The 11,065-nt window shown below is 37.2% G+C and overlaps 1 protein-coding gene across 1 annotated transcript; it reads left to right on the forward strand.

Moving 5' to 3' along the window:
- Nucleotides 1-279: 279 nt before the first annotated feature.
- LOC104278113 (zinc finger protein 385D-like) lies at nucleotides 280-8,603 on the forward strand (the record flags this gene model as incomplete). Its single annotated transcript, XM_009874992.1, is given in 5 exon segments — nucleotides 280-513; nucleotides 2,457-2,635; nucleotides 3,963-4,064; nucleotides 8,317-8,400; nucleotides 8,402-8,603. Coding segments are annotated over 5 exon segments (752 nt in total), but the record flags the coding sequence as incomplete, so codon positions are not given.
- Nucleotides 8,604-11,065: the final 2,462 nt, after the last annotated feature.

The following is an 11,065-nucleotide window of genomic DNA, read 5'->3' on the forward strand; positions in this document are numbered from 1 at the left end:
GAACAGTCTTAATGACCTTCATTTTTGGTTTATGAATTCTATGTTTAATGGGTTTTAGCAAAATGCAGAAGACAGAATTTTGATACCTGTGCATACTGTATTTTGTAACCACACAAAATACAAAGATTAAGGTCAGATTTAGTTCATTACCATCAGTCAAACCACCACCATCATGATCTGTGTCTCTGCATGGTTAACATTTGGATGCAAAAAAAGCTCATTCCAAGCATCACCACTTCTATTTGTTTGTTTGCTTCCATTTCCCCTCTTTGCCAACAGACGTTACCCCAGGGACACCAGCAATATCAACGACAACAACCGTGGAAATCCGGAAGAGCAGTGTTATGACAACTGAGATCACCTCGAAAGTGGAGAAAATCCCCACGACAGCCACAAGCAGCACCACAAGCCCTTCTGTGGAGACTGAGGAAGAGAAAGCAAAAAGACTGCTGTACTGTTCACTATGCAAAGTCGCTGTCAACTCTGCCTCGCAGCTGGAGGCGCACAACAGTGGTGAGATGGAGCAGTGCTTGCTTGCTTCCTTTTTTTCCTTCTGTCTCAAGAGCTCTGCAATTATCTTCCCCTGAATAGATTAGATCTCTTGCAGCAGGGGACAAAGAGGTGGCAGAAAACTGGCAATTACATGGAATTCATTAACTGTTAAAGAATAAAAATGACAGGCAAAGAGGCTTTCATAAAGGAGGAAGAAAGGAATTTCATTGCATGCAAGTTACCCATTTTCTTACATTTTGGCTTTTGCAGCTTCCAAACCTTATAGAGCTAAATTGACAGCTCATGCTTCATTTACCTTTCCTGTTCAGAGTTTGCATAGTTTTGTTTGTGCCAGCTAGCAAACTGAGTAGGAATGCCATTAGTTTTGTTTGAAATCTAACAAATTAAGGCTGAAAGAGAGAGCATCAGTCAGTCAGAGTTCATGATGAGAGTTAGCATTCTTAGCTCCATATTGTCTCTTAACTTGTTAAAATGATGTATATTTTTCCTCTGTTTTCATCAGCTGATAGCAACTGCTCCATGAGAGTTGAATGGGTAGTCACTTACTTCCATCTTTCTTAATTTTTAAATGTTTTCTTGTTACTAGAGCTAGTAACATCAATAAGTTTCAGTAGTAGAGAGTCATCATTCACAGTCCCTATTTTAATTATCTTATTGACTGGCTTTGTGGTGAGTGGGGTTAAAAGATCTTGGGATTTAATATGGTGACATTGAACACCTGTAACAGTCCTACAGAAAAACTGCTGGGTTTGAATATCAGGGATTATCTGCCAGCAGGGTAAACAGTTAAGAAACAGAAAACCTTGGGTTTGAAACAAAGAGACAGCGAGGCTATGCCTGCAGCAAAATGATCAATGGTTTTATGAAGTAATAAAAGAAGGAATAACTTTGGCATGTCTATAGAAGCCACTCAAAGTAAAAATGAAATTATAGTTTGTTGGTATTCATGAGAAACAAAGCCTCATCAGTTCTGAATGCTGTGTTTGCTATATGCCAGGTCTTCAATCTGTGAAAAATCAAGTTCATAAAGCTCTACCCATTTAACCTATTTAGCTTCATGTGAGAGTTAGACTCTAAATATTTTTCTGATCAAGATGAGAACCAAAATTTTATTCTGAATATTTCATCCCAACCCTCCAAGTTTTTGCTCTCTGTGCCTATAAACTGTGTATATGCTCACATTCATGCTTCTAAAAGTGTGTATGTGGATGCATACAACAGTTCCCAGTGGCATACTAATTCTGTACATGGTGGTAGTCCATTATCATTACAGACTACCTGCTTGGCAGTCAGCAGTGTAAGAAATTGTTTGGTCTGAATAAAGGTAAAGCAACAGAACGTTATTGTTTTCCATTCGATCTTTATTTTAGTGAAAAATGCAAATGCATTTTTCTCACATGCCTGTTTCTCACACATTTTGTTTTTTTCAGGCCATTAAGGATCCATAGGTTGCTGCCAGGAACCTCTACCCCTTTTTGATTTGGAGACTAATTAGTTCATTACAGATTTAAGTGTAAGCTACCTAATACATACTGTTTATCAATCCATTCAGGAAGACTACAAATCAAAGCCAGCTACATCTTTAATAGCTAAATTACTCTTCCTTTGCAACTACAATTCAGGTCTTATTAGCAGCAGAACTTCATGAGAAAAGTCACACCCATTTAACTTCACATCAGGATACCTGATTTTGCCACTACTTACAGATGTGGCTGCTTTGTTCTAGTGCGTTGCCTACAGATATGTAACTTAATAATTAAATATCAGATGTGAAATCTTGTTACATTGGTATGAATCTGATACAGACAAACACAGGCACATTCCACGGACAGCATGTGACATCAAGCTGAGATTCGTATGATTTTCTTTTAAAAAGAAAATAAAACAATGAATGCAACCAAGTTGCCAAAGTTCTTTCTGTTTCCCATTTCTAATGTCTCCAGGGACTAAGCACAAAACTATGCTGGAAGCTCGGAATGGAAGTGGAACCATAAAGGCCTTTCCCCGGGCAGGCGTAAAAGGCAAAGGACCTGTGAATAAGGGAAACACAGGCCTTCAGAACAAAACATTTCACTGTGAAATATGTGATGTGCACGTAAACTCTGAGACACAACTGAAACAGGTACTCAGCTAGCTTGCCTAGTGTGAATCCTTGGGTGTTCTTTGTTTTCATGGTGATAAAGTACCAGCATGATCAGCATGTGTCAATCTAACAGTTCACATCCAAGTGGAGCTTACAGATTCTGCCTTCTGTAGCTGGCTGTCATGCTGTGTGTTTTGGATACGATTTTCTTTGCACAGAATATGTTTTCTCAAAAGCTCTTAATCATATATATTTCTTAAAGAGTTATAGAAGCTGTAAGCTGCAGCATGCTACAACTGTCTTTACTATAATTGTTATGAACTAATAAATGCTGCCTTTTAGTGTACTGCATGGTATTTGCCTTGACAAAGATGTGGAGTTGGGTGCAGCCAGTGCTTTCACAGAACACTGAATAACCTACTTAAGAAATGTGGGGATGGAGAGGATTTGTAATACTTTATCAGTGTTACTCTGTAACTGAAAAGTATGACCTCTGAATTGCAATTACACTAAGTTATGTTCAGTCATTCTTCAGATGAACAAAGCCTTTGTTCTGAAAAATGCTCAGTTTAATTCCATATGCCTTTTGGAATTAAATAATTGTTAAGGAACTTTAAAAGACTGAAGATAAGTTCAGTAATGGACAGTAGTAATACTTCTGCTTTCAGGAAAAAAAGTCCACTTCTTTGTCTTTTGTGTGTGTGTGTGTGTGTGAGAATTCTCTTGGGAATAAGAAACAAAGTAAAAATATAGTTCTGAAAAAGGTGCCTTACATCTAATACTGCAGTAAGGTCTGTGTAGAAGGTTTCTTGTAAAAATTCATAGATTTTATGAAGATAATGGATTTTGAGTGGTGTTTTTACTGTCACTTAGTTTGATATATAACCATCTTTCAGCTGAAATCTTAAAAGGATCTCCAGGCTTCTTAGGAATTTAAACAATTCCCTCCCCACCACCACCAAACAGGGGATGTTCTGCTATTCAATATTCTTTCAAAATTTTCTATCAACAGCAGAGTCAATTTGATGGGTGCTTTGTAGAGATAGGAAGGAAATTTTCAAAGGCTTCTGTGTTTGACCTGGTTCAGGTCCTGTTGAAGTTAACAAAGGTGAGGAAATCATTGACTACAGTGGAAGCAGAGCTGAACTGAGCCCTGTAGAAAATCAGAGTCCCAATATGTGATGCACAAAGGATCGTTCAAATTGGAAGAGACCCTATTCCCATTCATTATTGAATTAGTCAAAGTAATGCTGTTGTGGAATGCAGTAGCCTTCAGTATTGGAGCACCCTCGTGTAAAGCAGAACCTGAAATCACCTCTTAAGGAACTATCACTCTTTTCTTTTCTCACAAAATGTATTTTAACAGCACATTAGCAGTAGAAGGCACAAAGACAGAGCTGCTGGGAAGCCACCTAAACCTAAATACAGCCCTTACAACAAACTCCAAAAGGGAACACATCCTCTAGGGGTAAGCCAATCACCTTTTTACTTTGCTTTTATTTTAACCCTGCTGAATGGAGATTTTAGAAAAATAAAGTGGAAAAACGTTTAAAATTATAGAAATAGTGTAAGCAGAGAGTATCTGAGAGTGTCTGAATGAGGCCATGGAAGTCCACAAAGGACTTTGTATACATTTTGATGGACGTTGACTACAACCTGTGGGTCCTTGTTTTGTAGCTACTCTGAATCAGAAAAGAAGCTTGTTTTAAAGGTTGTTAGAGAGCAACAGATGAAAGAAACATCCAGATGTTAAACAGGATTTTTCCAGTTTTGACCAGGAACAATAGTGATGAAGTGACTAAATAAAATTCTATAAAACATAAAACTTTTATTCTATCCTTATTTAGAAAATTAGTCAGATAACAATTGAAATTAAAAAAAAATCCATCTCTCGTTTCATTCCACTCAGTGCCAAGATGAGATTGCCAGAGTAAAATATCTGAAACACAGTTCTTTCTAGCTTAAAAAGCTGAGAAAAGGGTTTGGTTTTGAATAAAAATCCCTCTAGGATCCTGCCATTAGTTAAGGAACAGCTTATATTGTGGGTAGGATAGCAAAACATCTGATATTTATCTCTATCAGATAAAGTGCACGATTGGTTTTTGTGTCACGGTGTTTTGTGATGGTTTATAGCTGGTTTTGACAGAGGAAGAATGTTCAGTCATTGGCCTTGTAGAGATTAGCCCCTTATGCCTTGACTATCTTCTCTAATGCAGGCAGAATATGGAGGGTTTTTTTCTGTGAAAACCCATTTCTCTTTAAATTGAGTTACAGCTCCTGTCTCAGCAACAGAAAATGCATCCTTGTTGGAACCCTTTGTTGGGGCATACCACTTATGAGTGGTATATTCATGCACGATTCAGTTGGCTAAGAGTTTTCATAGATGTTGCAGCATAACATAGTGCACCATCCTGGTGGATCCATTAGCAGGGAAATAGCTCCGTAGGGTTTTTTCATTAATCCACCAGGAAGTCCAAGGTCTCCAGGACATATAAGCTATGCTGAAAGAAACAGAAGATATGTGATGAGGTAGGTAGGATATAGAATCATGTAAACCTCTCTGACAGGATTATGATTCCATTAGGAAATTCATGGTTTCCCAGGGGATGAAAATAACTATTACATTACTGTTGCTGTGGTGCACAGTTCTCTATTTACCAATTTATGTAATGGTGATTTCTGAGAAATCTAGCCAATGATCAAGGCTATTTAGTTGCTGTATAGACAAATAAAGGCAATGCGTCCTTTTCCTGCTCCGTCATTCTCAGTCACTCACAATATACAAGTCAAGCCAGAGGTAAGTAAAGAGCCAAAGGAGATTTAAGAAGGAGAGAACGAGTTAGCAATAAATGAACAGATATATATAGTAGAATGGAGGCTGCACTGAGAAAGAAAGAGAGCAGTTTTCCGTTTAGTCTTTTGAGTTTTCAATAGAAAAAAAAATAGCAAAATTACAAGTTCTTGAAATACAGAATGGCATAGCAACAAGCCAAATATGTGCTAACTTTACTTTAAATGTAAATGTTTTGCATGAGCTCTAGGCTTTTTGTTTACTCTCTGTTAATTTTCCTTACTGTCCCTTACTTTACTTCATTAGAAGAGAAATGAATAATGGCTACTTTACTCTTAATGTTGACCGATGTGTTAATTAGCACTTGCATAGAGGTTTGAAATGAAGGCACAAGGTACTGTTATGTGCTACATATTACTAATTTTGCGGATATCTTAAAATCAGAGCTATGATGTTAAATTAACTGAAACTGGAACAGGCTCCTCAGAGAGGTTGTAGAGTCTCCTTTTCTGGAGAAGTTGAAAACCTACTTGGACACATTCCCATGTGGCCTACTCTTGGTGATCTTGCTTTGGCAGAAGGATTGGACTAGATGATCTTCTGAGGTCACTTCCAACCCTAATGTTCTGTGATTCTGAAGTTCCTGATTCCCCCAGAAATGGCAAGATAATCCTAGCCTTTTAATATATACAGTCACATAAAATCTTTGTTCTTTGCAACAAAAAATGTATGAGCATCTCTATTTTTTTTCTCTAGAAGTTAAAAGAACATACTATGTTTTCATAACTTTTCTAGACCAAAAACTTCCCAATACCATGTTCTCAGTATCATTTGTACTGCTTTGACTAATCTAGTTTTGCATGCTTCAGAGAAAGAAGATTTATGAATTCCCACAGCACTATTTCAGAGTTTAAGAAGTTTTGCGATGCTGGGATTTGCTTAATATTTCTTCAAGTTATAGATGTCCAAAATGTATAAAATACTACACTGGAGAGAAAGAGGTCATCAGGCATTTGATGGTCCAAATTTTTTACAAGAAAATTACTCTTAAGAAAAATATCCTTCACTGGGAATTCTAGATGGCAATCAGAGCCCTTTTGGATTTTTTTTTTGTACTTTGTACTCAGAATTAATTTTTTTGAGAGAGAGGGTTTTTTTTTTTCTTCTCTATTCTAAACAGGGCTGAAAAAAATGTATTTCCTAAAAAAATGTAAGGAAGGAGGAAAAAATCAAATGCTCAGCAAGAAAAGAAGACAGCTTGGGTCAGGGGTGTAACACTGATTCTAGGGATAGATGAGATTGTTGCATTTCATGGACACCATGAGGAATTTTGTAGCTACCAACCATTGTGTCCTCTATTAAGAGAGTTAAAGAATCCGATCCCCTCTGAGTATCTCTCACAGAGCTTTGAATGACCTTGAGGCCAGCGGAGTTGCCAATGAGTGCTAGGAAAAATAAAAATCCTGTATCTATCCACCTGGTAAAGAACCATAAGGATTTTTTATTTTTTTTTAATATGGCGATGGTGTAATGATGAGACTCGCTGGTGGCTCATGCCAGAGTACTCCCATACTTACTTTCTGAGTACTCACTCACCAGGGTACCGTCAAGTGGAAGGCATCAGACCCTGCAAATTAATTATTTGAAAGGCCCTTTCAATGCAAGGATGAGAAATTTTGTTTCCCTGGGAGTCAGAGGTGTCCATACTTATTCTGAGATGTGCCGTGGAGTTCCTAGTCTGTATATTTAATACTATATATTCAGGTTCATGTTCTTTGCAAAGGACCTTGGGTCACACCAGGACACAGACCCACCAAATGTCCGTCAGAGCCAACAGAAACTTTTGTTTGTCAGTGGATGAGGTTTCTGTTCTTACCTCAGAGTCATAGAACCAGGACAACAAAAGTATTCAGGCTCCTGGCATCTCATTAGAAAAATGAAATCCCATTGAAGTCTGCAGAAATCTGTATAGACTCTGATGTTCATTTGTAGGCATACCAAATGCGTATTCTCTTAAATAATAACGGACCTCTGTGAATATTTTGAGGCAGACTGGGAAAAGCTTCAGGTTGTTGTTTTTTTCTTTTTTGGAAACTATAAATGGGGAGTTTTCTTGATTGTATTTGGTAGTGCACAAGACTTATGATTTAGATGTTTTTAAAGCAGTCGTTTCAGTTCCAGTAATAAAAATACCATGGTTGGGAACTATACTAATTGATGTAGGCAAGATTTCTTTCATGAAAACATTTTAAAATACTTGCTGCATTTTCAGTCTTTTTAGAATGAACATTATCATAATAAAATATTTGAGAACACAGCAGGATGACATAGGGCAGCACCCACAGAATTCATCGCCTATTTGAACACATGAAGCACAGGAGATTTTGATAACTGTTGCAAGATAAGCTGTGTTCGTTTGCTTGTTATTAGAGGCAGGAGCTATTAATGAGAAGCTAGCTGGAGATCTTAAGTGGAACTTGAATCCTAATGATTAAAGCAGAAGTACCTTCTTAGTCAGATGAGGGAATAGGATATTTTCATTCTGCTCTGGTCTCTATCATAAAGCTGGAGGTCTTTTATTTGATAGTTAATTCTTATTTAATTCTTGCAGAGTACATTCAGCTTTACTTTGGTACAGTCAGTCCTTTTGTTAGGTTTGCTTTGACTTTTAATCCCATATTAAATTGTAAGTCTCAGTGATAATGCATGACCATTGAAACTTTTTGTGCCCAGCCAAATCCTGCTCACCCTTGTCCAATGTGCAAGTTCGTATCTCCTGTCACAAGCCTCCAGCTCCTAGAGTCAGTAGCCACTATGAGGTCTCTCTTGCTTGATTTTGCACTTATAATCTTAAATCAGGCTCCCTGTGGTGTAGCTAATACGAACAAATTATGTCTCTCTGTTTGTTTGTTTTCTCTCTTCCCCACAGGTGAAATTAGTATTTTCAAAGGAACCTTCAAAGCCGATGGCTCCACGAATCTTACCAAATCCACTAGCAGCTGCAGCAGCAGCCGCCAGCCGCTGTGGCTGTGAATTCCCCGTTCAGTCTTCGCACAGCCCCAGCAGCCACCCTTTTCCAGACTTCAGCACTTCCTCCAGCACTCCTACGACCAGCTCCAGGGCCTATACGGACCACCCATACTCCTGTGCTGTTTGCTCCTTACTGAACTCCAAACAGGAATTAATTGTACTGCAATAATTTTTCAAATCAAAACAAACAAACAAACAAACAAAAACAAACAAACAAAAAAGAAAATCAAGAACATTGAACTATGCAGTGTTTATTTATAGTTTAAAGTATATATGAAGAGCCAGGACTTTTGATAGAGAACTGAACAAATTCTAAAGGGGGGAATAGGTAGTATTTTCTCCAGAAGAGAACATTACTCTTGAGTATTGATCGTTTTAGAACTGATCTCCAGCATTGACTTGTAGTGACATATAAAACTTATGAAGCCTTTTGACTGTGCTTTTTGGCACATATTTCCCTGCAATGTCTTTCCTGCTTTATGAAACAACTTACAAATTTGTCTAAAGGGCATTAACTGGTTCCAATGTACATAAAATACTTTATTCTGTAGATTAAAGAAGGAAAAAAAAAAAGAAACACTGTGAATAGTAGTACCCTTACCAATCCTCCTGCCAAATCAGCAGTTACTGGGTATTTATCTGAACAAAAGTAGATACAATAGATGTCTTGTAAAACAGTAGTATTGTGTCTCTATCTATGCCACTAGGTTTCTAACTGAAGTGCAAAAGATAAAATTAACAAATTATGTCACTTTGGTAAGTAGTCAAAAATGAGGACAATAATGTGGAGCTGTTCCTGGTGAGCAAAAATTTTTTTCCTCACTTGCAGAAGAATGGGCATGAAGATAATCTATGGTTAGGGCAAAGTAAATGATAAAGAAGATATAGCAGGGGGAAAAAAACAGATGCTGTACACAGAATAGGTCAGACTTTTATTTAACTGAGAACATATGTGCACAGTGTGTGTATATTCAAAAGGTGTAATACATACAGGATAGATCAATGTCAAAGACATACCAGTGGACAGCAAAAAATACTCTCTTGTCATGAAAAAGGGCCTGACACTTTAGTGTTGAGCAGAGGGAAGACACAAATGGGTAACGCATACTCACAATTAGCAAATGAAAAGCAGGAGAGAAATCCTGGCTCCATTTAGGTCAGAATAAAGTTCCTCCTGACTGCAATGTAGCCAGAATTTCATCCCAAGAATGGCACATATTGTTTTTATATCACAACAGTGGGAGTGTCTCTAGATACAGGTAACTTTTTTTTTTTGCAATAGACTCAGTCTTAGAAACAGATTTATTATCTTGTTTTATTTCCTACTGATGTGATATAAAATGTCTTAATATACCTATAAAATGTAAACAGCAACACATGAGATACATATTACAAGATAACTGCACATTGTGGGTTTGGAACAAATGCAACCTTTTAGGACCTGAAGGGAACCTTAGATTCTGTAGCTGACCTTTATGTATGGACAGCTTAAAGCCTTATGTATTTGTTGTGAGGCTTAAAGGCGTTGACTGTGTCCCTTTAAGGTAAGATTTATCAGGGGTATATATAGATATATTGTATATATGTTAGAGTAAGAAAAATAACTTATAAACAGAAAATCTACTATATAAAATAATTATATAACCATTGAGTTTCACCTGTGGGTCATTAAGTGGTAAGTAATAAACAGCAGAGAAAAAATAGACTTCTTGAATCTGATTCTTGCTGCCTGCTTTTTCCCATAGGGAGCTGAAAAGTATCTATTAATATTAGGGAGTGCGCTGCTGAGTCATATGCGACCACTCTGATGTGTAGCTAAGTGAAATGCCTACCATACATTTAGAAGGAATAAAATTTAAAAACATAATTTAAGTTTAGGTGGAGAAATGATTTGAAAGATTTTATTAAAAGGTAGTAATGCAAAATATTGACCATGTGGTTGCTATGTAATACTGCCTGTGGTTAATATGGACAGTTGGGAGATAGACAGGATGGGAATATACAGCACTTTTGACTTGCAGTCCATCAGTGAGCCTTCCATATACATTGATATTTGCCATTTTTTAAACCTCTCTGCATTTAGATTTTATAAAAAAAATATATAAAAAGAGAGAAAGAAGAGGTTCCATGGATGTCTGTGTCCAAAGAATTCCAAAGAGATGCATCTATTTATCTAGAAGAATTAAAATAAGTTCTATATTATGTATTTGTACTTCATCAAGTTTATTTGCAAACGTTTGTGCCTTGAAGTGAAATGGGCTTTTGTTTATATTTAACTCACTCCTATGTAGCCATGAAAAAGATGGAACGGTGATTTCAGGGCTGGTTCCTAGCTGGGTTGCTTTGGCCCAGTTTCCAAAACAAGAAACATATGAGTAAGTTCCTGAAGCCAAGATTAGGCACCTAAATAACAAGGGGCTGACGTTTAAAAGGGCTCCCTACTCTACAGCTCCCAGTAAAGAGGCAGTAAACAGGCAAAACCTGCACCTAACACTCAATTTAGTAAATGTTTCCTTTTATTTGAATACATAAATGTAATGTAGTAATGTTCTACTCCTCTTTGCAAAATCTTGGCCTTGGCCTTTTAAACCTGCTTGCAAACTTCCATCCCTTTGCAGAAATTAGAGTGCCATTACCAGCTGTGTTCA

This window comes from Apaloderma vittatum, unplaced genomic scaffold (genome assembly GCF_000703405.1).
Source record: "Apaloderma vittatum isolate BGI_N311 unplaced genomic scaffold, ASM70340v1 scaffold18, whole genome shotgun sequence".
Taxonomy (NCBI): domain Eukaryota; kingdom Metazoa; phylum Chordata; class Aves; order Trogoniformes; family Trogonidae; genus Apaloderma; species Apaloderma vittatum.